Source organism: Corythoichthys intestinalis, chromosome 1, assembly GCF_030265065.1.
Source record: "Corythoichthys intestinalis isolate RoL2023-P3 chromosome 1, ASM3026506v1, whole genome shotgun sequence".
NCBI lineage: Eukaryota > Metazoa > Chordata > Actinopteri > Syngnathiformes > Syngnathidae > Corythoichthys > Corythoichthys intestinalis.
The window spans coordinates 32028283-32055665 of NC_080395.1; the positions used below are offsets into that span (position 1 = coordinate 32028283).

General features: G+C 38.5%; 1 protein-coding gene across 2 annotated transcripts in view; it reads right to left on the reverse strand.

Moving 5' to 3' along the window:
* Positions 1-787: 787 nt before the first annotated feature.
* The window catches only part of zgc:123258 (uncharacterized protein LOC641502 homolog), a 28672-nt gene continuing 2076 nt past the window's right edge, over positions 788-27383 (reverse strand). Inside the window, exons 3-17 of one of the 2 annotated variants that reach the window (XM_057846639.1) lie at positions 24364-24543; positions 24027-24119; positions 23795-23928; positions 21415-21566; positions 21241-21337; positions 21062-21163; positions 15715-15796; positions 13572-13646; positions 13425-13481; positions 9999-10052; positions 9281-9380; positions 9098-9178; positions 6270-6430; positions 6033-6066; positions 788-1243 (exon numbers count right to left, since the gene is read on the reverse strand). In XM_057846639.1, the coding sequence (XP_057702622.1) occupies positions 1209-1243; positions 6033-6066; positions 6270-6430; positions 9098-9178; positions 9281-9380; positions 9999-10052; positions 13425-13481; positions 13572-13646; positions 15715-15796; positions 21062-21163; positions 21241-21337; positions 21415-21566; positions 23795-23928; positions 24027-24119; positions 24364-24543 (1437 nt within the window). In that variant the 3' untranslated portion in view covers positions 788-1208. The remainder of the gene's footprint in view (positions 1244-6032; positions 6067-6269; positions 6431-9097; positions 9179-9280; positions 9381-9998; positions 10053-13424; positions 13482-13571; positions 13647-15714; positions 15797-21061; positions 21164-21240; positions 21338-21414; positions 21567-23794; positions 23929-24026; positions 24120-24363; positions 24544-27383) is intronic. The other variant, XM_057846648.1, reaches the window with a different exon arrangement.

Sequence of the window (27383 nt, forward strand, 5' to 3'; positions counted from 1 at the left end):
ATATGGTTTAATGTTTTGTTACAAACAGGGGAGCCTCCAAATTTCATTTAGAGACGTATTAATACATATAACCAATGGCGCAGGAAGTGGGGTGCTTAGGGTGCTGCAGCATCCCCTGGTGTTGGGGCGGAAAAGTGTTTTGGTAGATTTTTTGGGGGGTTAAAAAAAGACAATAAATAACATTGAAACAATGGAGTTTCTAACTTTGGTGATTATATATATATATATATATATATATATACTGTATATATAGCCTATATGTTGGAAAAAGCCCCCCCCCCCCCCCCCCCCGCCTTTTTGTAAAAGGCTGAAGAAATAAATTTGATTTGATAACATGGCCACACCCTGACACTTTAATTGCACCCTAAACCTTAATTGCTCCCTGGTCATGTTGAATAAGGCGCTATCGGAAAAGGCGTTAACGGGGCACAAAAACAAATTAGCGTTTTTGTTTTTTTTTCTTTACAAAAACAGCAACATTTTCTAAAATTCAATTCGTGGTTGAAAATGAAGATGATTATGATGATTGTTCTATCTACCTTTGGTGTCTTCAAATAGGTAAAACATGCTTGTATTGTATCCATATTATTGTTTGTTGCTGCTGAGCTGCTGCCGTGCAGAGTACTGATGGATATTCGTGGGTCAGAAAGTTGCTTGTATAGACAATTCAAGTTGCGTGACTGCTTGTTTCCAAGATTTATAAAACCTAAGGTAAAAATGTTTCAAAACCACAAGATGATGTTTGAACAGTCAGGCTGTGTGAAAAAACAGACAAAACACATTATAACGTGTATTAATTTAATATAAAGCAATGAACAAATCGCATCATAAAACAGCTGACACAGAAATCGGAAGTTATCAAAATGTCTTGTTATGCTGCTAGCGTGAACTAGCACCCCCCTCCCTCGCATAGCCCAGTTTCCATGAAATGTGTGTTGTGCTAAATATAGTAAAGTGCTTTCTATCATCATGTGTTCAGTCATGGCCAAGGCAGGATGTGTTGGCAAAGACACAACAGTTTTTTTGTTTTTTTTTTAAAGAGAGGCACTGAAAAGCCTTTCCCCACAACAAAATGAGCTACAAACGCTTTGCTTTGTAGCGCTGTCCAAATCAACCCATAATTTTCTAAGAATATTGATCTATAATTGTCCCTTCCTTCATCAATTTCCTCATAAAATACAAAAAAATTACAGCAGTTGGCTTGGCAGTCAGCATGGCTCTACGGAGTTGTCAGTTCTCATCTCTGTCAAGAGAAAAGAAATGTTAAAATCCATTCGGCTATTGTTTCAACAAAAGGAGGAGGGACCAAAAAATTTTTTAAATTATTCTATCGACCCATGCCACAACAACCACTCCCAGGTTAGCGTCAGGCAACAGAATACGAATTACAACATGAATGAGAAACAAAAAGGGTAAAGAGATGAGAGGTACAAAAAACCTAGAGAGATGAGGTTAGGGGGGGCAAACTCTAAATAACTCCTGGAATTCACTATACAGACATCAGGTAATTCTCTGTGAGGTGTCCATGGAAAAAAAATCTTTAGTTCCTGCTTGGCTTGATCTTTGGGCATATTCTCTTTAGCTTGAAAAATGCATGCTCAATTGGAAGCAGGTCAGGTTATTCAATTGGCCATTCAGTATCATTCAACTTCTTTGCCTTTCACTCTTTGGTTTCTGTATCACTATGGTGAAGTTTGTTGTCTTTGACACATATACACCTTCCACCTGGAGGCGTTTTTTTGATCTGGCCAACTGTTGTGAATCTTGTTTTTCTTCACTGGAGAAGGAATTTTGGTCACACAATAGTTGTTTCTCTTAATCTTTCAGGTCTTTTTGTGGTTGCTGAGCTCACCAGTACCCTGTCTTTTCAAAAATAGTTAATTTTGCTTAAAGCAAAAGCCCAGAATTTTTGCCATTAGGCTTAATCTTTGCGCTAGTAGGGGCTTAATTAGTCAGTGGAGTTGATTTCAACAAATTCCATGCAGTTTGTTAGTTATTTATTCATTTCAGGGCCCAGGAGTGGCAAAGGTAGCACAAGGCAATGCACCTCGTGAAGTCTAGGGCAGTCTTTTTTCTCTAACTTCGCGACTAGGACCTCCCAGTTCAAGTGGCGTTCCAATTATATTTTTTCTAGGGCTGTCAAATGATTAAAATTTTTAATCAAGTTAATCACAGCTTAAAAATTAATTAATTGTAATTAATCGTAATTCAAACCATCTCTAAAATATGCCATATTTTTCTGTAAATTATTGTTGGAATGGAAAGATAAGACACAAGACGAACATAAACATTCAACATACTGTACATAAGTACTGTATTTGTTATTATAACAATAAATAACAATATATAACACAATATATATAACAATAAATCCACAAGATAGCATTAACATTATTAACATTCTTTCTGTTAAAAGGATCCACGGATAGAAAGAGTTGTAGTTCTTAAAAGATAAATGTGAGTACAAGTTATAGTAATTTTATATTAAAACCCCTCTTAATGTTTTTGTTTTAATCCCTGTTTCCATTGTACTTCACGGTCATTTGAGCGTTGACTTCACGTACGAGACCTCTGATAGTTTTGTATATTGTGACTAAATATTGCCATCAAGTGTATTTGTTGAGATAAACAAAATGTTTGAATAGAGTTTGACCAAAGTCTGAGTAAGTTATAATGTATTTTGCAGAGCTATTTTGACTGGGAATGACAGTTCTCTTTGCATTGAGCGCTTTTCTATGCGTGAACATTATTTTTTTTAGAGATTGGAATATTATTTTTGTTGTGCTTTCACTAAATGATACTGTAGTGACTTAACTGTACCGCCCAAATGCTTGATGGGAAGTTGGGCAACCATGACTGTCAGTGGTGGCTGCAAATGGTATACAGTATGTTCTGCGTTGTGTTCAAGTAAGCGTGTTGAGAAAAAGATCGTTTCCGGTCATTGTTCCCCTCATCGTTCGGCACAATACTTAAATTTGATGTGAAATGGTTGCCAAAGCTTAAGCCTATAAAAGGCCCGGTCCAATGAACACCTGTGTCCACTCGCATTTCTCTGCTTTTTCGCTCTCAATGTGCTAAAACGGCATCATTGTAAACTGTTTGAGGCAACGCATGAACAGGTCATTCCGTACATGCGTTAATTGCGTCAAATATTATAACGTGATTAATTAAAAAAATTACCGCCCGTTAACGCGATGAATTTGACAGCCCTAATTTTTTCTGGTCGGAGGTTGGAAAACTCAGATTTCCCACCTTCCTCGAATGCAGCATCAGTCTACGGAGTCTACGGTCTGGACTGAAGAACGGCGACATAGTGAAACATGCATTTAGAGGCTGTGGAAACACAAGAAATGGGCAAAGGAGAGTTTCCATGAATTCTCTATGAAGAATGAGGAACAATACAAACTGTGGATACTTGTTGCTGGCTACGACATAAAGACACCGGTGAAAAAAATATCACTCTGCAGCCCGCCACCTACAGAGTTACTGGATTGCAAATGTTGCTGTTCATACTACAGTTATTGACATGCAATGCTAAATTTTAATAATTTCATCGTGAAAACATCGCCAAAACTATTGATTGCATGGGTTGTCTGCGATTTTCATGCGTGCACATGTTGTTTTTTTATTGGCATGCTAGGACGGGCTCATTGACTCGCGCTGGCTTAGCCACTCCAGAGCCCTGAAACTAAATGCACAAATTTGTTGACATCTACTCCACCGACTAACTAAACCACCGCTAACTCGAAGATTAAGCCTAATGTCAAAAATTCTGAACTTCCCCTTTAAGGTATTGTTGTCTTACTCTTTGAGTTTGATTTGATTTTTCAGCAGAATGACAGCTTGCTTCATTGTCAATGGTTGACAGCTCTTTGGATCTCGTACTGCGCCAACAGCTTCCAAATAAAAATAGCATACTTTAAATGAACTATAGCTAATTTTCATACTTCTTATTGATGGGATGAGTGACTAACACACACAACCAAACTTCACATTACCTTTGGTCAGTAAAAAGTGGGATCTTACATAAATTGTTGAAATTCCTCTACCATTCCCCTAATTTATTTAGGATTATAACATTTTTTGGCCATATCCTATTAAATTGCTAGCAATAACAACATCAATTTGTTGTCTTATTGTTTCAGAAATGTTGTATACTTTTCAGTGACTAACTAGGGACACGTAGATAGCACAGTGATAAAATGGTTAGTACATCCACCTAATAGACCCTACTCACATGACGTCACAACCACGCCTCCGCGCCATATTGTCCGTCTACTCGTCTTGTTGACGCATTACCGCTACGTAAATTCCTCCGATTATGGCGTGTTTTTCTGCTCGTTAACATTAATAATCAAAATGGTGAAGGTGTGTGTGGCGGTTGGTCGCAATAACAGAGAAGATAGACGGAGAGACTTGAAGTTCTACCGTATTCCGAGAGACCCGGAGAGGGAGATGGACTGCTGCAATTCGACGAGAAAACTGGGCTCCAAACGATTACCACAGATTATGTAGTAGTCATTTTATATCTGGTAAGATGCATTTAATATATATTTAGAGGGTTTTGGGCTGACAACCACAATTAAGATCATTGCGAGGCTAATCGCCGACAACATACAGTTTCAAATTCAAGATGCTTATTTCTTCCACCACCATTACATTTTGAATAATATTTAGCTGGTACCATGTGAAAGAAGCTGGCCTTGTCTACGGATCATCAGTTAAACAGGTGTGTCCAAACCTTTTGCAAAGGGGGCCAGATTTGGTGTGGTAAAAATGCTGGGGGCTACCTTGGCTGATTTACATAGAACAATATATTTAAACACATTTTAGCAAGCCCTTCTGTGTGTCACATTTGCTTTATAATTTTTTAAAATTCATAATTCCAACAGTCTCGTCTTTGTGGCGTTCTCTTTCGACACTCGGGCTCTTGCGAAATACTGCTGCTGTGAAATTAAACTAGCTTCAAGTTGCTATAATTTCTCGCTCCGTATCTTAACTGTAATGTTGTCGTACATGTCAGCGTGTCTTGTTCGGTAATATCATTATCGCGTCACATCGAACTCTTTGAAAACAGCGATTGTCTCATTGCAAATGAGGCAGACACAGTTGTTGCGTGTTTTATTGAAGAAATAGTCCAATTCCCACCTATCCTTGAAGCGTCGGCCATCGCAGTCAACTTTTTTTTTTAATTGATTGTCGCCATTTTAGAAAATTGGAAGTAAAGGGTCACACGGGGTAATGTTGTTTAGAGTGCTGCTCTTAAAGTTTTTCAAACTTTCGTGAGAATAGGCTGATTTTGTGTGGACAAGATAGTTGTAGATATCAGGGTAGCAGATGTCAGGCAGAGAGGGCGAAGACAGCGGGTCGAAAAAATATCAATTTAGGCATCAACTATGGATCTGGCGAATGGATAGACTGAAGCTTTTCCACATAACGCCTTTTATGCAACGCATCCAATGAGTTTACAGCGTCTGAAAGCACCGGGGCTTCCATGAATTGCACTATAAATTGCACGACAAATTGAAACCATTGAGAATACGGATAAACAAAGACGGACAATATGGCAGCTGGATACAGTGACACGTCATTATTCTGTGACGTTGGTGAGTAGGGTCTATAGTTTTCCCCATGCTTGTGTGTTTTCTTTGGGTACTGCACCTTTAACCCACATTCTAAAGTATGCTAGTTGTATTAGATACTCTAAATCAACTGTAGCTTTTAACATGTCTATATTATATAAATGTGCTCTGCCATGTGCTGGCGAATTGTCCTGGTTTTATTCAGTCTCTTTCCCAAATTTCGCTATGGCATGCTCTACCTCACCCATGAACCATGACCCTATGCGGACAAGTGTGACAGAAGATACATGGATGCATAGGGACACCTAGTGGTCAATTAATGTCCTTTGTTTAACTGCTCATGATCACTAACTTAATACAGTATACTGTTAAAACATCAAATGGAAATGAAAGTGGGCTAACAGAAGCATGACACGAAAAAAGCATTGTTAGGGTGTAAGAAGAGCACACCTGGCGACAAAGGTTCCTGTGAGGATTCCAACACCTGATGAAGACAAGTCAGGTCATAATGTGATATCTGCTGCACGTAAACACACAGAATCTGACAGCACCTGGCTTTTACATAAACGCAAGCTCACAAACAGTTTCTTGGTTTCAAATATGTACAGCCTCACTCTCACATACGCACTACCATGAAATGATAGAAACAAAAGATAACGTAAGTATTTACACCATTCTCCGGCTCACCTCATAGGAAGTCCCAGTCCAGAACTGCTTTATTTCACCCCTGCAGCCTGCCACTGTCGCAGAGGTTATGAGGGTAAAGGGCACAAGGTAAAGCAGAGCCGGCTGGCCCATCCCTGACAGCAGCATCGCGGCGAACGTCACCATCATTCCCAGCAGATAAGCTACAAATAAAATGAGCGGGCAGATAAAAATTAGTAGGATTGGTTCAAAACTCTTTAGTGAGCTGAGCTAATGAATCATGTTGTACAAACGAATTTAGAGGGTGAATTTCAAATGTTGGAACACAAAGGGCTAATTTTGAGGTAGTCTAGCACAAGGTTCTTGCACCATTTTAAATGTCAAATTTAATGCATTTTAAGACCTTAGAAATATAATTTAAGACCAAAACATGCCTCAACAATTTCGATGAAGAAAAAAAAAACATTTTATTTCACTGTAAAACACAGAAGTGCTGCCACAGACTGCTGGTGTAGTTCTCCTCTCATGTGCAACTTGACGGTTTGACACACCCCCCCCCCCCCAATTGTCCCTAATGAAAAAGTCATTTTGCAAGATCTGGCACCGAGCACTGTTGTTATTTTCACCAGGCGCTAACCACCTCTTAAATAAACAATCTTACATTCATTTTAGATTAAATTTACACTCCCCCATTTTCCCGCTCACCTCTACAACTGTGAATAACCAGGAAATGACGTCATGGCGAGAAGTTGCTAACAGAGGCGTCGCGTCCCATTAGGCAAACCAGGCAATTGCCTAGAGCCCCCAGCCAGCAGGGGCCCCCAGAGGGCCAACAGATATAGCACACGCAGTTTTACTGCACTGTCGCACTTGCTTTGTGTCTGAGTTCCCTGAAGGGGCCCCTTCACTCGCTCTACCCCCAACGTGACTTAGAGTGAGAGTGAGCGGCGATTTGGCTTTTTTTTTTTTTTTTTCAATTGGTGTATATCCAAAATGAAGAGAAGTTATCCTTCTGGAAGCGACAAAAGAAAGGGAAAAAAAGCAGAAAAGGAGAAAACGAAGCAAGACAGCGGTGAGTGTACTATCTTACTGTAGTTTTATGTCCTAATGTAGAAGAAGCCGGGCACTTTGAGTGTCCTCAAAAGCCCTCTTTGAGACCGAGGTGTTATTATACTTTTATTAAATATGCTATTGCTCCAAGTCCAATTGTCCCCCTTAGTTGCACACACTCGAAGGGCCCCATGTTGCTTGTTGCCTCTGGTCGCTAACATACACTGAAGTTGCGGACAACATACCATATACCATATATTAATCCCAAACTCTCGTATTTAGAGCACGGCCATGAATAAAACAAATACACATCAATAGAAGTTTTAGTACCGACTGCAATAGCGTACCGCACGAATGCTATTTTTAGATCATGACGTCACCTCGTAAAGCGGAAGTGGGACATTATAGACATGCCCTCAAATACAAACCATTATATTTCTGCAAGTTTTCTCCGGTAATCTTTCAAAAACGAACATGCCAATCAAGCACTGTTGATATGGAACTTGTAGAAACGATTTTAGACATTACGACATATGAAGGATGTTTTCTTCATACATTTACCGAAACCAAAAACTCGGAGGACAAAATGTGAAGAATGGATCAACTTGCGCGACGTTTAACGCAAGCAAGATGAAGCCATTCACATTTCTTAGGCAGTAAACATTTTGTTGGGGGGTATGGCCCTTCAGAGGACGAAGAGGTGAGCCCATTTGATATTTTTAAATTATTTTTTTAGCGTGGCGTTTTGCCGTGCTGCTTCTATCAGACAATGAATGACCTGAAAAAATTATAATGGTATCTGACTGCCACTGTTACCTTTTCTGTTGTAAAAAAACAACTTTAGTAAGGGGAAGCGTAAATAAATTCTAGAATTAAGATTTGTTATTAATGTTCGTTGGCTGTCAACGAGTAGTCTTTGCGATCGGTACACAAAAATAGCAATGTAAATTGCCTCAAAAGAACAGTCAGAGACTTAAGACAACCAGAGGATACAATATATAAGAAAGACAGGGCATATGGTGGTAAAGGATAGATTGTTGAAACAGAAGAATGTCATTGTCAGTGGCGTAAGAAAAAGGTGTCGGTAAAAAAACTAAAGCTGAGCTTAGGTCGGCTCGTTTCTTTTTTCGGTCTTTTTCAGCCCTCGACACTCAAGCCATCTCTTTAACTGAACATTTGTAAGTCCTTCCACATCTTTACCAGTGAATTTGGCACCAGGCGCATCAATTTCGGACAGAATTGGTAGGTTTAGCTCTGTAAAGATCTCCTTCGTACACTATTTCCATTCATTTACTTTTGGGGACAAACGGAAGCGTGTCCTCCCCTTAGCAACAGTTGTTAACGTATATTAATGAGCGGAAGTGACGTGTTGCTTGCAGTACGCCATTTTCCATTAGACATAAGACAATGTAAGACACAGATTATCCAGATTTTGAATTTAAGACATTTTAAGAATTGTTTAGGACCAGCGGGGGTCTTGTAGCAGTGTGGTTGTTTCGGGCTAAAACCGCCAGCTTCACAACATAGTTATGCCTGTTTTCTTCCACAGCTACAAAAGAAAGTATACATATTTTATCCTCATTTTAACTGCGTCTGGTGATACAGTTGAAAGTGCAATGGCGCCATTTTATGGTCATGTGAAGAAACCTGACCCAACTCTCTGCCATTGCACTGATTTGCTTAGTACAATAAAGATTTCAGATAAATATGAACTAATTCTTTCATTTGTGTGCATGCCTTTATCTAATTATGAGTAATGTGTATGAATTGAAATCTTTTGGGGCCATTTTTGAATTCCCAATCAAAAATCTTGACTGTACCTATGCAGCAGCTGAGGAAGTAGATCTTCTTAGTGCTGTTGATCCAAACATCAAACCTGCTGCAGTAAGCCACCAACAGACCTAACAAACGAAAAGAAACCACGACATGTCAAGTCATTTTTACTTTCTTGGATTTCGCATACGTGTCTGATTATCAACGGTGACTGTAGCGGGCATATTCACCTGGCACAATAATATCGCCGTAACCCAGAATGGAGAATTGCATCCCACAAAGGTTCTGAGTCCAGGCTGATAACCATGGGACACGCATCAGGACAGGAATCTAGAAATATATTATATATATAATTATATTTAATGCATAAAGAGATTTTAAAACTCCTGAGTTAATCTACAAAATAGGGGATTGTTTAAAAAAAGGCTTTGGACTCGACTAATGGTTCTTAATCATACTACAAGTACAACCTGAAAGAATACTTGGCTCTCTGAGTACAACCATCAGGGCCAACTCATTGGCTGCCATTCACAGTGCTAGTCATTGAATATGGCTTGCAGAAGAGGCTTGAGTTCAGCCTACATTGTTACACTTCTCAGCTTCAGCACTAGATGACGCTAGTCAACTAAAAGGCGCTTTCCATTAGCAACGGGATCAAAATCTGACATGTTGAAATCAAGGTAGAAAATTAGAATTTCAATACTGTATTTGGTTTTACATAAAAAAAAAATAAAAAAAATAATTGATGATCATCCCTAACATCTCTGTGGAACAAAATCTGATATTGTAGATTTTAATACCTATCAAAATTATATTTCTGTACCAGTATTATAAAATAAAGTAACAAGTATGATTTGCATTCAGTCAGTATTCAAAGGAAAAAATTGTATCAGCAATCATCTGCACACTTTGCATGGCAGAGACATGTAGAGTGAATGTTAGTCTTACTGTCTCAGTTGAAGTCTGGGGCCAGGCTGGCACTTCCACCGTGTCGCCTCCTGTCTGTTCACAGAGTCCCATCAAAAAACCAGCACAAATTTAAGTCAAGAACACACAGTGCAGATATTAAATCAAGCCACACAATGACACCATAATTAGTTAATGACAGTGTTGTTTTCCTCAATGATGACTAAAACGAAAATATTTCAACGACGAACATTTTTATCATGGCGATGACGAGACGATAATGAACTAAAAATGTGTCTTGGTAGACTAAAACATAACGACACGAATGCCAGTTTTCGTATAATGAGACGAGAACAAGAAGAAAATGTGCCATAGTTTTTGTCACATGTTCACAATGTGTGCCTTTTTTGTAGGGGTGTAACGGTACACAAAAATCTCAGTTCGGTACGTACCTCGGTTTTGAGGTCACGGTTCGGTTCATTTTCGGTACAGTAAAAAATACAAAATATAAATGCGCTAGTTGTTTATTACCAGTGTTGGGAGTAACGCCGTTATAAATAACGCCGTTACGTAACGGCGTTAGTTTTTCAGTAACGGAGTAATCTAACTAATTACTTTTCCCGCCGTTACAATGCCGTTACCGTTACTGAGGGTCAAAAGCGGTGCGTTACGTACTCTGAATAAATTGAAGAAACTACTAGCCGTGTCGAGTCGACTCTCTGCTCTGTTGATTTGTCATCCAAGACTTGGGGTGCGTTCAGGTTCGAGAATAGCGCACGTACTTCTGACTGCAAGCTTTTTGTCCCTGCTCATTCAATTAGATAATGCTTTCCAAAGTTTGGTGACGTTTCTGTGTTTGCTACACCTGATGCTAGCCTCTTTCCCATCTCCCACTGTCAGCCAGCAATAATTCTGCTTCCATCTTGAGGACGGCAGACGCTCTGAAGGTGACGTGAATTGTCGGGAAACGAGCCTACTTGAATGCAGCCCCTCGAGAGATGCGATGGAAGTGATTGTGATTGGCTGAGGGTTAGAGTCATGTGTCGTGGGAAGCCAATCAGAGCCGGTGATTTCACAAACAAACCGGAACAGCGCGTGCGGCAAACACAAACACGCAAAACAGATGCACAGGTTCGGGATGGCAGAGCATTCAAAAGAAAAAGTGTCCTTTAAGAGGTGGACATATAGACACTATTTCAAGTTTGTCGAAATTAAAGGAAAGAACCTGCATGTAATGTGTAATTTATGTCCCGGGGCAAAGTTTTTGTTGACATCTGTGGTAAGCAATTCAAATCTGCTGAAGCACCTAACAAGTTAACTACCTGTCTGTTCTTCTCTATTCCACTGACTCGAATACTGCTCAGAAAATTTCAAATTCTTTGACATACAACAATTTCTTTTAAAAGTAACGGAAATAGTTACTTTCCCTGGTAACTAGTTACTTTTACTATAGAGTAATTCAGTTACTAACTCAGTTACTTTTTGGAAGAAGAAGTGAGTAATGTAACTATTTTTTTAAAGTAACGTGCTCAACACTGTTTATTACACACTTTTGTGCTTTCAACAATAGGAACATTAGCCTATACAAAGCTAGAATTCTGCTCAAAAAGTAGCAGGTATTTAAAGATAATCCAACATCCAAAGCTTTCTTTCTGAAAGAAAGAAGAAAAAAGAAGTCCTGTGCTAAAGAGAAAAGCAATCCCAATGGCAAAGATTTTAACATGTATTTTACAAATGAAATGCCTCAATGAAACATTTTTTTTTCTTATAAACGGTTTTCAAAAGCTTTATTGGTGGATTTTCTCAAGTTAAAGCGCCACACAGAAATTAATAAATTTAATTGGGTAAGCAGGAGGTGTGTTTTATTCTTATTACTTAATTACAGGTGTTTTAGCTAATTTCATTTTGTTTAAATGGGCTATTATTTATTTTAATATGTGTTTATATTTTACAAATGTGATGTAGTATTCATTTATATTGAATATTTTACTACTTTATTTTACTTTTACTACTACTTTAGTTCCTAATGAATATTAGTTCCTACTTGTTTTGTTGTGGTAGGAGGGGTTTGTATTGCCCACGGGGCCGTGTTGGTTATTATTATAGCAGAGAAGACAGCAGTAAATCAACAAAGACAAGTCAACTTTGCGCCGATCTACCACTCAAGCGATCTGATGGACTCAAAAAGTAGGTTACGATTGCATAGTAGTTTGAAAATTGACCGGATCCACCGTATTATTACACAAGTGACTTCCGGCCCGATCCTAGCAAGTAGTATTGACGCAGGAGGGCCGCGTCTCGCGTCAAATTATAAACTCTGCCGTTCTTTTCACGTGCTTCGCGTTGAGCCGCTTCTGGGACGCATCTAACACGCGGCCGCACTGCGACTGGTGTGCATTGGCTGATTTGACTCAAAACGCCCGCGTTTCACTGCGTTCTCGCGGCGGCCACGTTGTCGCGCCGTTGACGTTTCTGGACTGTCCTACCGTGTTGGTCCTCATTATAGTAGAGAAGACGGAGTAAATATAATCTACACAAAGAAACTGTAACCCGATCGACTCACAACCTCGAAAAGTAAGGGTTATGTTACGTCAGAAACTCGTTCGGAACGCGTCCGTTCCGAACCGACTACCACGTACCGAAACGGTTCAATACTATTACATGTACCGTTACACCCTTACTTTTTTGTGTAGTTAGCCTGCATCGTAGCATTGTCTGGTTGTGTCACTCATGTGACATGCTGCGCCCCCCTCCAACTCACCCACTAAGCTCCTCTCCAGTCTCACCATTCCCTGTTCTGAGACATGATTTAATTTGTCTTCTTATCTTGGCAAGAGACACTATGCAATGTTGCTTTAGCCTTTAAAGGTATGTGCTGAGTGATCATCACACACTAAATGTAACTCGTAGCGTTAGCATAGCATTCACGTTCGCGTTAGCATTAGGCTATTGCTAATGGCGAGCGTCCTCTTAAACTCTTGGAATTTTTTTTTTTTTTTTTTTTTTTACATACAGTTCGTGGCATCCAGATGAGTATAATTAATTGAAAATAATGCAGTATTATCATGTGATTAATTTGTCAATGTTCATCCGAAATAGTTGGAACATTTTTTTTTTTTAAATTTATTTTTGGAATGACACTTCCGAATTTTATAGATGAAAATAATGATTAAACGTCGACTAAAACTGGACAAAAATAGTCTGAGATTTCGTCAACAAAAACTAGACGAAGACAAACACTGTTATAAAATGACCAAAATATGACTAAAACTAATAAGTACCTACTATCATCCAAAAGACGAAATTGAAAGAGCTGGTAAAAACAACACTGGTGAGTGATAAATGTTCTACTGTACTTAAAACCCGCAAAGATACCGCAACCGATGTTAGAGAACGAACAAGCCAAAACACAAGCGGTGAGAGAAATTTGACTACAGTTCACTGTGAAAAGGTAAGAATAAGTTTCACCCTTTGTCCTGATGCATCTGGGCCCAAAGCCACCTGCACCATAATGCTAACGCCATTCTGTTAAAAAAAAAAGAAAAAAGAAAAAAAAAGCCAATACATATGATCGTGTTTCACCACCAAATTTGCAAAATTGACGTCGTGGGATACCTTGGTGAAGAAAGGTGTGATGAAAACAAAGAAGACGTCATAAACAAGAAGAAGACTGAGGAGTATCGTGCAGATCTGTTGAAGAAAAAAAAAAAACGGAAAAAATGCGATTAGAATAATGCAATCATGAAATTCAGTTGTAATGTCTAATCTCATTTCAATCTCCGCTAAATTGTACCTTAAAAATCAACATGTTTTACTATTTATCACTCAGTGACTTTGCTAGACGTCTAATCCATTTTAACAATTCAGTCAACATTAATTGGATGTCTAGTACCATGAATGCCACTGAAATGTGAGCATTCAACAGCTAGTCCTTCCAGTTTAAATGAACTGGACGTCTATTGTTGTCAGCTGCAGGCAGTGATTTAAGATTGAAATTTCCCCTAGTGCTTTATAAGACTGGCGGGCCACCAGACTATTCTTGCCACTCTGCCAGGAAAAAATAGAATAGTACTATGCAAATTTTTACCATTTCTGGTGATACCTTTAAAAGTGCAACGAGCACATTTAATCCTCGATATGTGAACAAACCTGTCCCAGCTCTCTGCAATTGCACTGAATTGCATAGTTTTTGTTTGTTCGTAAGAACATTTTTAAGACTGCACTTTTATAAGACTACCATTTTAAAATGAATGTCAACCACCTTCCGCTTTCCCCTCTCTTCTCTAACTGGGTATCCGCCCTGTGCTCCGCCGCGGATCGCTGGCTGGGCGGCGTATCGGCTGGATGTTGCCTGCTACGGCGGGGGACCCTGCCCTGGGCTTGGTGGGCCGCTGGGGCCCCCCTGGCGTGCCGTGTCGGCTGGGGGGCTGCGGTTCGTGGCCCGGGTGGGCGGACGGGGTTGGGGACGGGCGTGGTGGCTGGTGGTACGTCCCCTCTTGCCATCCCCGAGGGCCGGTAAATGGGCGAGCGGATGGCCCGGGGGACCACCCTGGATTCCGGGGGGGGACGAGGGCTCCTTTGCTGGGCTGCGGGAGGAGGGGAGGGTTGGGCTGCGCCCGGCGGGGCCCGCATGCGGCTGGATGTTATTGGGCGCGCTCGGGCGGTGGGTCCCGGTGCCGGGATTGGTGGCGGGGCGGCGCACGGTCGGTCGCCAACGGGCTTACACTCACTAGGGATTCACACGATTACTGGGTTCAAAATCAGAGATGATTTGTGTACACTCTACCCCTTTCTATCACTTAGCTTATAGACTCCCCCACCTTCTTCCCCCTCTTTCCCTGGTCAACAGGCCCCCCTACATGGTGTCAACCGGAAATACATTTAGCTGACGATAGCACCAACATATTAGTAGTTTGTGTAGTTAGGCGTTCAATGTATTTCTTGTTGTTGTGTTTCTTCTCTTTCTTCTTTTGTGTTTCTTTCCTTCTGTTCCCCCATAACCCCTTGCTGTTGGCTGTTTTGTCATAATAAATGAGGTATGTTGAATGATCACAAAGGGAGTATGTCAGACTCTCAATGTGAAACATTGAAACTGTTCAGACTATCCGGGCACTTAGACTTCCATTCTCCGTGTCAAACAGCTGAGCAGGACAGGTAAAAATAAATAAATAAATAAATAAAATACAATTAATGTCAACATTATTATAAATTTATATTTAAAATATGATTTTGAATTATTTATATTTATATAAAAATTTATAAAAACTCCAGCGAGTGTTGCATATTTAGGCATATCTGTTTCCTTTGTTATCAAAACTATACTGAAAATCATTGTGCAAAATGAACATGATCAGTGTGTTATATTATCACTTATTATTCTAAAGGTAATTTTTGCAAACGTGATTTTATTAGTATACTGTAAATCAAACTAGTAATTTTTTGCATTAAATGTTAACCCTTCGATCAAAACAGCTTATACTGAAAAACTATGTTGAGTAGGTCTAATACTTATCCCTTACAAATATATTTAATTCATTATTTCTTCTGTTTTCTTTTGCGAAAAGGGAGGTAAATCTCAAGCGAGTGGAAAAACAACGTCATTTTGCTTGAGCTAGCTAGAGGCGGGTTTAGTGGTAGTGGTTGAGCTTGACAAGGCAGTTTAGCCAGAAATTTGTGGCATATAAACCATTGGCAATTTGAATTTATTGCGGCTCAGGGGGATTCAATTACTCGTGCAAGTAGCTGGCTAACACTGTACTTTGAAACTGGACAGCTGGATAGTCTTTATGAAGTTGAGGCAGAAGGCAATGCCCAGAAGATCCTGCAAGATCCAGATCCACCTACAAAAAGCAGAAACCAGTTTTAATACACATAATTAGATGATTCAGTTAAAAAAGGATAGTTATAATCAGTTCAAATACCGATACTTGTATTGGTACCGATACAGCACTGAAATAACTTCATCCGTATCGGCGAGTACTTAGAAATTACGTCCCATTGCAGGATGTGTGATTGTATTTTTTAAAATGTATTATTATTATAATTTTTAAAAACGTATCTGTGCGGTTAAGGCATGTGAAAACTGTCAAAGTGTGTTTTAGTGTATACCAGGCTGTGTAGAGCACCTGGTCTTCTGTTTGTTAGTTTTTTGTTTAAAATATGTTTAATATTTTTGCTGCTGTTAAAGTGTGAAATAAATCATCTATTTTGTGCAGAAACATGGCCTGCGAGATCCCTTTTATATCCAGCATTCTTCATTATTCACAGATGAACCCCCTTAGCCTAGATTAAACTGTATTATATAAATACAATGTGGTCATGCTGAGTCAACCACTCTTCCCAAACAGAGCAGTTCAAGCCATCTGGTGAAAAATCTTCTAGTTTTAATACCGTAATATATCGCAAACCCTCAAAAAGTCGCAATGCCTGTTTTTTCCAATATCGTTCACGGCCCTAATACCGTAATTTGGATGTCTAGCGCCATCATAATAATAATTGCAGTAATAATAATTGAAGGTCTACCAATTGAAAATGTAAATGAAGCTAAATTTCTCGGTGTTACAATTGATAACAAGCTGTCATGGAGACCCCATATCAGATACACGAAAAACAAAATCTCCAAATGTCTGTCAATCATAAATCAAGCAAAACAATACCTTGATGTAAATGCACTTTGGATTTTACACTGCAATTTGGTACTCCCATACTTTTCTTATTGTGTCGAAGTATGGGGGAACACTTACCAAAGTGCATTATATCCATTAGTTACATTACAGAAGCGAGCAATTCCGATTATACACAAAGTGGGTTTTTTAGATTACACTCATGATTTATTTACTCAATCAAAACTGTTAAAATTTAATGATCTTGTAAAATGCAACACATCATTATTTTTATTTAAAGCATTTCATAAGTTATTACCCCTCAATTTACAATGTCTTTTTACAGTGCAAGAGCAATCTCATAATTTGAGAAGATTTGCCAACTTTTCACGACCAAAATTTCATACTACTCTTAAAGGATTCTGCGTGTCTGTATGTGGGGTAAAACTCTGGAACAGTTTGGGATTACATTATAAGCAGTGTCAAAGTATCCAGAAATCCAAATTGCTGTATAAACATCAGGTCTGGTCACGATATACAGAAAGAGGTCTTTAAATTTCTTGGGTATATGTAGAAATATTACATGTTTTATGTATAATATTTAGTACATATGTAATAGTTACTCATATGTGTTATTACTGATGTGTGTGTGTGTGTGTGTGTGTGTGTGTGTGTGTGTGTGTGTGTGTGTGTGTGTATATATATATTATATATTAGGGATGTCCCGATCCAGGTTTTTGCACTTCCGATCCGATACAGATATTGTTTTGCACTTCCGATCCGATACCGATACTGGCCGATACCGATACCGGCCTATCTGAGCATGTATTAAAGTTTAAAGTTATTTAGCCTCCTTACTTAGTTGTCAGACTCATGTTGAAAAGGGTTTTAGCACTCTTGATAACAACTAGCCAGCTGAATTAGGTGAGTTTGAATAACACACAATGATTGGTAACAAGAAACTGACCTGTTTATTCAGTGACAAACACAAAACATTATAAATAACAAACAGAAATGGCATAGTCAGTCAGTAAAACGTGCAAATAATATTGTAAACTGTCAGTGGAAAATCCCCCAAGCTGTTAGATGCTTTTAATGTTTCATGCATTAGTTAAAATAATTGTATAAAAAGCCTCTCAGGTTTAAATAAACGACTATTTCAGAATCAAGTTAACATTTTAAAACAGTAAATAAAATACTCAAGTCCCCATTCTGTATCAGCAGCTTTAAACTACATTCAATTCATTTAATTTTGCGAATCAACTGTTGAAGTTGTTAAAATTGCTCCCGTTATTCCATAATTTCCCTTCCGTCTACTTTTGACATGTGAAAGTTTTAAAACTGTTTTGAAGATAGATTCAAGTCAAGATTTTGCCGATTTAAGAGTATTTTAGATAAAAAGTTACCGTAATTTCCCGAATATAACGCGCACTTTTTTTCCCCAAAATCAACTGGTAAACTCATGGTGCGCATTATAAACGGGTACATGGATGGAGACAGAAATATATATGTATTACATATATATATAAACCGATTTTTTTCCATTGACACGGCCACGTTGTGTTGAAGAAACGTATGCGGCCACCCGTTGCCGACCATTACGGTACGTGACATCACCGTTTTGTTTCGGTAATACTTCACTCTAATCGGCCGAATGATTTCGTCTGTGTTAAATTCTGCTTTTTTCACTCTTCATAAAGCACAGAATTTAGTTTCTTGAACTCATTTGAGTCGACGTTTATTGCAGCTCCGCAATTCGAACTATAACAAATGTAAGGACACACACTTCCTGTGTCCGTCAACTATATCGGTCCCTCAGGAAACTCAAACCCAAATAACAATAGTTCCTTTTGTTACTAGTGTCGTGCTGACAGCTATGAGCTCTCACGGATTTCCGACTTACGTTCTCACTTTCATTTTACCGTATCAATCCATGGAAGAAACATTTATTCATCATGAGGAAACGAGCAAGTTATACAGCAGCCTTTATAAGAAAAGTCACATCTGTTTTGTTTTCTCCTAGATTCTGGTAAGTTGGAGAAGTTGTCAAATCATATTATTACCGTAAATATTGTCAGTTCACGTTAATGTTTTGAACTACCAATGTGCTATGCTTGAGCTGTGTTTCACCAGTCAGTAAAATGACATCTCTGTATCTGTACACAAGCTCTGTTTTCTTGTATTCTTCTATTTATTGGTGCTAAAATTAGGGTGCGCGTTATAAACGGGTACAATAATTTTCCCTAGATTTTACAAGTAAATTTGGGGTGCGCATTATACACGGGTGCGCCTTATATTCGGGAAATTACGGTAATTACGTTCGCTTGGAAGGTTCACTACAACAGCCTACAAGGGTCCTACAAGTCCCCTGCTTTAAGATGGCGGCTGTTTACTAACGCACGTAGTTTTTAATGCACGTGTTGCTAACGGTGTCGAGTCTGTCATTGTGCATCTAGTTCTATATACATATGATATCTATTGGACAAGCATGATGGACGGCATTGCGTCCCGAAGACCGCGCTGTGTATTAGTTCCACTTTATTTATTTTATTTACATAGTTCAATAATTGGAATTTGGATGTTTGTGAATTGTTCTCGAATCTTCCACGGCCGAATCGCTGAAGGATGTAATGACGTCTGGGCATGTTGTACCGTGGTTCTAATGCTGCGTTCCAGAAAAGTGGGATGTCGGACTTTTCCGACCTCCGACTAGGAAAATATCATTGGACCGCCACTCGAACTGGGAGGTCCAAGTCGCGAAGTCGGAGAAAAAAAAACTACCCCGACTTCCAAGTTGTTTCAATCTGACGTCACTGGACAAAATGGCGCTCAAGAAAACGTATTGAATGATAACACAATAATGAAGTAAATCAAGTTTATTTGAGACGCCATGTATTTTTTTCCTCATACAGTGAATTATCTTTGTTGTGCTATGTTTTTATATTGACGATCAGCAAAGGATGTAACTAAAAAAAGGCAGTTTACAGTGTGGGCAATAACGCAGCCGTCGTTTTTCCTCTACTATTTGATCGCTTATAGGAAGGCAGGTTCGCTGGAGGTCAAAATGTCTTTGGATGGCCAAAATAAAACAAACCTCGTTGCGATCAGCCATCTTTGTTGTTTACATTTGCTTGGAACGCTTTGAGGTCGGAACTGGTACCATCCGAGTGGGATAAATCCGACATCCCACTTCTCTGGAATGCAGCATAAAAGTGTTGAATGGTGCGTCTTTACTCACGAGAGATAATGGCACGTCATCCAGAATGAATTCTTCGGCAATGACTCTTGTTATTCCCTGGTCTTTGGAACTGTCGAGTGCCAGTTTGTCATGCATAGCAAAAGTTTCTGCCAGTGTTAGTTGCGTAGGACCTTTCTTTTTGTCTTCAGTTTTCTTAACATACTCCTCATATTTTTTGTGGTGGTTATTTCGCTAAATGCTTGATTAGGTTGGTTGTAATAAAACTTCTTACAGCTTTACCACTACGCTTGACTTTATTGTGGCATATGTTGCACTCTGCCTCTTCGTCTTTGTCGTCCTTTAGGGTGTAATGATCCCATACAGCTGACATTTTTACCGATAAAGTCTCTCAGTGAATTGGGAGACGGTAAATGTAATGTGTTGAAGGTGTGCTGTAAAATGCGGACCGGATTTTGGGGAAACCAAAGCAAAAACTAGAATGGATTATTTAAATCGGTGCGCTGGAAAACCCGGACCGGATTTAAAAAAAAAAAAAAAAACTGGATCGGAAGTCTGGATCGGAATTTTTCCGTGTCAGCCGGTCCGATACCGATGCGCATTTTTTTGCCCACATTGGCGTCCGATCCGATCCATATATCGGATCGGATCCGATCCATATATCGGATCGGGACATCTCTAATATATATATATATACACACACACACGTATATTAGTGTTATTATGATTACTGCAACTATTATTATTATTATCGATGTAATCATTATTATACAGCTATTGTAGGGAAGTGACTGCATTCCTATGGAATTTTTGGAGTGAAATGGGGGTGGGACACAAAAAAAGCTCAGCTTCTTCCCAATCCTTTTCGAGCTACACGTGTATCTATTGTTATTATTTTTGTTACAATCATCATTACTGTTTTATTTATTTATTTATTTATTTTTAATTTTCCCCATACTTGTTGTTTTTTGTTGTTATTGCTCAAAATAAAAATCAATCAATCAATCAATGGCAGACAATGACTTTAGAAGTGTCTTACGAAGCCATGATAGCAACTGCTTTACATCCAAGTGAGTATGCATTAATTTAGTGTTAAAAGATTTTTTTTTAAATCAAAAGATGTGGAATTGCTACAGTATCGGCCTTAGCCGGAGTTGGAATCGATATCTGTGCAACAATAGTGATAACCATATCCGAAAAGTCACTAACAAAAAAGTCACTCGATGAGCTGCTTGACACTTCAACTCACTACGGAGGTAAAAAAAGAGTGGCTAAATATAGCAACACCCACTGGCATTCCCAATTACCTGTCTTCATTCCTGTAGAAAGCCCAGACCACAGATATGCTTATGCACACCGAGGCCAAAATGAGAGATCTCACTGAAAAGCTGTGGTTGGAAATGGTGAAGCTGAAAAATGAAACAACGCATTAACAAGGTTTCACAAAAAACTTGACTAAAAACGTCAGATTTTAAAATTCTGTCACCTCCCAGAGGGGCAGCCCAATTTCTCCAGCACTGCATCGAAGCAACTGAACAGCGCGATGGCGGACGCGAGGCTGAATATGGCGATGAAGACATAAACTGTGGGAAAAGCAAAAACTATTGTTGTTTTTTGAATGTTTATGCATGGAATTCAGAACATTGCAAAGCCAACCTACCTAGAATATTATAGAAGTAATACATGAGGATCAACATGCCGCACATGATGGCGACAAAAATGAACACTTTGAGAGGAGAGTAGAGCGAAACATCTCCACTGTTCGCTTTGTTGCCTACACTTTCCCCTCCAGTACCTGAATTCAAACATTCTCTGCGAAGATCACAAACACACACACACAAAAAGACATGATTATACTGTCAAACTTTGTAGAGGTAATCCATTCAGGGACAGTGGTCACTACAGTGGACAGCTACTCAAAAGTTGACACTTTAATCCTCTTTAGGGCAAGTAAATATTGTTGGTCATTATTAAGAAACATTATGCATTCTTTATTTTTTCATAAATTATAAATACATTAATAAATTAATACAATGTTAAAAAAAACTACATTATTGAAATTAAGATGAGTTAAGACAGAAATACATACTGGTTTGTGAAGTAGATTTTTTTCCCCAGAGTATTGAACTCATTGCAAGCAAATGATGATGATAGACAGCCAGTCCATTTTACCTGGGAAAACTCGCAGCATATAATTGGACGTCTAACGCCGTTGATAGCAGCTAATGATTTTGATGTGTGCCCTCTAAAGGGTTAAACTGAACTTTTCTAGCTTGAAATTACAATGGCTAATTTGAGAAGCATCTTTTAAATAAAGGGAACCTCGGATAGAAAGACTTGTAGTTCTTAAAAGATAAACGTTATTATGAGTTAAACTCATTTGATATTAAAACCCCTCTTGATGTTTTCGTTTTTATACAACTTGTAAAATTAGTTTTTCTAGTAGGTCACCATTGATGTTGACGACGCAGGGCGGTGACGTCACTATGTTACGCTGCCATGCTTCCAGAGTATGACTCTAGCGAGAAACACGTCATCTGTTCAACCTATTCAATTTGAACCCGAGAGAAACATTAATGAGCATGACAGCACTGTCAATATTTCACAAAACGAGCAGCAAAAGCAAAATGAACCGGAAAGACGGGATGAGTATGGAGGTAGATTTGTGTCTTTATTATTCAATAAAAAAAAAAAAGTTGCTTCAAAAAAAGAAAAAAAAAATTCAAAAGAAAAATCACATCAAAAAAAAAAAAAATTCAATCAGAGAAAAAAAGTTTTTGAATGCAAAATTATTAGAGACTCAAAAATTTGCATTTGAACATTGAATGTTTCATTGAAAATGTTTTCTTTGATTGAAGCAATCCTTTAGTGTCTTTGATTGAAGCAATCCTTTAGTGTTTGGGCCATAAACTTTTTTTCTAGTATTGAATTTTTTCTTTGTTTGATTCAAGTGATTTTTATTTTGAAAATGTTATTTTTTGTTTGAAGCAACTTATTTTTGATTGAATAATAAAGACACAAATGTCCTAGCGAAAATGTGGCCCAAACGCAAAACAACATTACTTAAATCAAAAAAAAAGTTGTAAAAAGCGACTTCAATCCAAAAAAAAAAAATAATAAAAGAAAAATAGTTTTCAAATGCATATTTTGAGTTTCAAATTTATTATTTTTCTTAAAGTGACTTTTTTTGACTGAAAATATATATTTTGATTGGAGCGACTTTAATTGAAGCAACTTTTTTCCCGAATTAAATAATAAAGACACAAATCTACCTCCATAGATGAGACGAGACGAGAGTCAAAAATGGTGTTCTGCAAAATGTGCTACACCGGCGAAACGTCCAACAACAGGCGAATTTGACACTCAAAGTACTACCATGCGCTTTCAGCTTGTTTTGTTTAGATGCATACAGACAGAACATCCTCAAGATGCCTTAAGAAAATACTTAAATGTAGTAATATCAAATAAGGGTGTTTTTAAATACGCTGTGTGACTAAAGTGGTCAACAGTTCAACAATCTGCTTTAAAGATACCACAAGAAAACACAATGCTTAAAAGTATGAGTAGGGAAACACACGCAAAAAGTATTTTGAGGCAATGAAAAGGTAATAAAAGACTCAATAAAAACACAAATAGTAAGTACTCGCCGACTTTAACCGATGCGCGCATGTGTTGGACGTCTCGCTGCGTAGAAGGAATTGCAGAACACTGGTAATGTTCGTCTAGTGACAGTGACAAACTACGTCATCACCCAGAGCGTCCATTGTGCACATAAAAGACGGCACCCTCCGTAAGTCAAAACAAGTACTAAATATTATAGATTTTTAAATCAATGGCACTATTTTATGTGTTTATCATAGCGTAATTTTGTAAAAGAGAACATTTGTGGCTTATTACAGCCTACAAGTCTGTAAGTCCGAGGTTCCCTTAAAATTTTAAAGATTCATACAAATTAGCATCCTTGAACAGATTGTTTTGGAGTTTGGGTATTATGAACTTGGTGATGATTCATTCATCACTGCACAAGCACAAGCACTGACCTCTCACAGGCTCCACTCCAGTAGCCTCCCAAGGCAACGGTAACAACAGAGATCAGCAGCATGACTCCGATGCTTGCATCAATCTTTGGAGAGGGTGGCGCGTAAAGCTTTGCTTGCATTTCATTGCCAAAAATCTGATTGAAACATGTGATTGTTTATCAAGCCTTATTTTTCTTATAGCTCAGAAAATATAAACATCACCCGCTTCAGCCAAATTATTGGTGGGACTGACTTGTTGTGCTTCCAAGAAGTCCATGTACCTCATCAGGGCCAGAGGAATACGGATCTGTGAGTATTCCTGTGTGTTATTGGTGGAGGGAGGCACCTAAAACACAAAATAATCAGAAGACACTGACTACTGCTTGATCTAGGTCAGCTTCCCCTTTCAGGCATGATTCATTAACTTAACACGTCCACGCTGATAATGCAAACTGCTCTGATTTACCACTTCCGTATCCATAAACTACTTCTTTAATTTGTATGCTGACAAAGAGAAAACAACAGTTTGTGTTCTACTGTTATCTTAAAATAAATGACATATTAACTTATAAACGAACAGTAAGTCCTACCAGAGTTTTGTTGCTAGCAATGAGCAACGTTGTAGCACCGAGCATTTGTGCGACCAAAGCCTTTTGACTGAAAGTACAGTCACCCCTCATTACCACCAACGCTTTACCATTCACCATCGCTGGATCGACTCCAGAGGAGTCACATAATAAAGTTGATATCATCACCAGTGGATACTGCACCTGTACAATAGATGACAAAAACGTGACATTATACATTTTGTAGACGTAAGAACAATAAACGCCTTTAACAAATGAGGTCTATTTTCTAGCCCAGCTGGAAGATTGGTCACGAGACAGAGTTTACATTTTATGTTAGTTATTTTTTTTTTGATGTAGCAATGAGATACTATTACCACAATTTTTGGAATATAAGCTGCTACTTTTTTTGTTCAATTTGAAGCCTGTGGCTTTTATAATGAAACAACTTACTTATGGATTTTTTTTTTGGTGGGGGAACGAGCTTCATGAGTTCTTGTTAAAAATAAAACTCAACATCCCTATCCACTGTTTATATTTTGCTCTACGGTCTGGCGTGTCATGATGACGTGCGCGTTCAAAGTCCCTCTACCAACTAATATTAATTTACAAAAACATTTTTGGAACACTTAAATTCTTTATTAAAGTACAAATAAACACGTAAACAACAACAATAAATCACAAATAAACAATGAGGTCAAATGCTGATAGCAATAACTAGTGCAAAAGAATGGAATGTACCGGTAAACAGATTCAGAACACTGAAAAAAATATCTAGCATTAATATTATAGTATACTACTAAATATAATAGTAGTATAATAATTATTCATTGCCAACCAGATTTTTCATAAAGTTTTCAAGCTATTCTTAGTGTAGAATCTGAATTCTGAAGTGTATGGGATTAACTCCAGAAATCGTTATTTATATGACGAACATGACGTGCTTTTATTTTGAAATGTTCAATGGAAGTATGTTTGCTAAACCGCTAACCATAAGCTTTACACTCTGCAAAAAAAGCTCTTTTTGTCATTGCATGTGGTGTCAGTAATCTTTTTTTTTTTTTTTTTTTTTTTTTTTGTTTGCAAATGCTGTAAACAAGCGATTTTTCATGTTTGAAGTGTCACCTTTTAACCGCAAGTTTGCGTTTTGGAGAAGACTGCCAATGTTTTATAGCAGGCTAAAGTAGGTTGCCTTTTTTCCCCCAATTAGCCTCAATATAGCAATGCTAACGTTTACAGTGTTTAATATAGATGTGTTTCCTTATTTTTTATGTCTGAACTTTAATTCTACAGTGTGTTGGTGACCAATAAACATTTGTGAAAGGAACTGTTGGCACATATGCCATCAGCACGCACGCACAAATGTTAGCACGCACGCGCGATAAAACGCAGCCGTGAAAATTACCGCCCTCATTTTTAGTTACTGTGCGATAAATGGACTCATTGCATATCGCGACAGGCTTAGCAACTTCAATAAAACATGTTAGTTAGTTAGTTAGTTAGTTAGTTAGTTAGTTAGTTAGTTAGTTAGTTAGTTAGTTAGTTAGTTAGTTAGTTAGTTAGTTAGTTAGTTAGTTAGTTAGTTAGTTAGTTAGATGGACTTATGATCTGCCAGCTTGTAATTGTCTCCCGTTATCTTCCAAAATTACAACTGGGTGATGGCGCAAATTTCGCCAAAAGATGAATGGTTTTCATGCCTGAATGCTAGTGTTCCATTATAACACACCCTTACCAAGCAATAGCTTTCCGAATTTCCATGTGTATCCAGGTGCGCAGTGAACGCACCCTTAGCTACTGATATCGTTCCAAAAACTCTGTTGTGGGAAGGAGAGGTATTTCCATATACATGACAACTTGTCAAGAAAAAGGCCCTTGAGTCCGATACAGAACCACCGTAATTTTCGCACAAAAAGGTGCACCTGACTATAAACCGCCACTCACCAAATTTGACACAAAAACTGCATTAGTTCATAGATAAGCCGCACTGGACTATAAGCCCCAGCTATCCTCACTGTATTATGGGATATTGACACCAAAAGATATTAACTGGTAACACTTTGAAAGCAGCATCATACGACTGTCATAAGACCAAATGAACCACCATGACGCTTTGAACCAATTGGCTGCAAAGCTTCATTGCTTCAAGAAGCTTCATCTGGCCATCACTGCTCCCTTGGGAGAGATAGTCAACCACCTGCTGTCAACACTGTTGTTGTCCAACATGCCTCCTAGCATGCATTGCAGCATTACAGATGTAAATACAGTCACAATTCGTTTCTTCAGTTACTGTTCCAGTTGTTTCATAAATTGCTAGTTATGGTATTTGGTAACACTTTATTTGACAGTGGCGCCATTAGACTGTCATTAGACAATCGGAATAATGACATGACACTGTCATGAGCATTAATGAATGCTTATAACTGATGCCACTTAGTGTTATCCGCCAAGTTATTTCACCTCTGAATGTATGTAAAAGAGCCTAGCTGGCAATAAATGGAGTTAGTGACATAATTTGCCAGCTGACACTTAATGACATCTGCCTTAAGCATTCAGTAATGCCCATGATAGTGTCATGTCATAATTATGACAGTCTTATGACAGTATTATGACGCCGCTGTTAAATGAAGTTTTACCTATTAAACCAAATAAATCAACGAAAAGGCCACACTGGACTGTAAGCTGCAGGATTCATAATGAAGGAAAAAAGTGGCGGTTTATAGTCTGAAATTTACGGTAACCATAAACAAAGATGGTGAGATGGATTTATAAATGATGGACGATTGTACGAAGGGACGCTATGCTAATGTCGAATGGCCAATTTGACCAAAACTCAGAGGACTTGATTGCCGATAAAGGCAGTTCGGTGCTTGACGCTATTACAGAAGAACAGTTAAAGGCTAGCCATGTGTTCTGACAGATTTCAAGGGGGCAGAGTGTTAGTGCGCTACAACAAAGTCACTATGCAAGGGCTAGCACAGACAGCCGTTAGACCTATTTTTGATCAGTTAAATCTTTCTGTGTAACATCTCACACTGTAAATATCA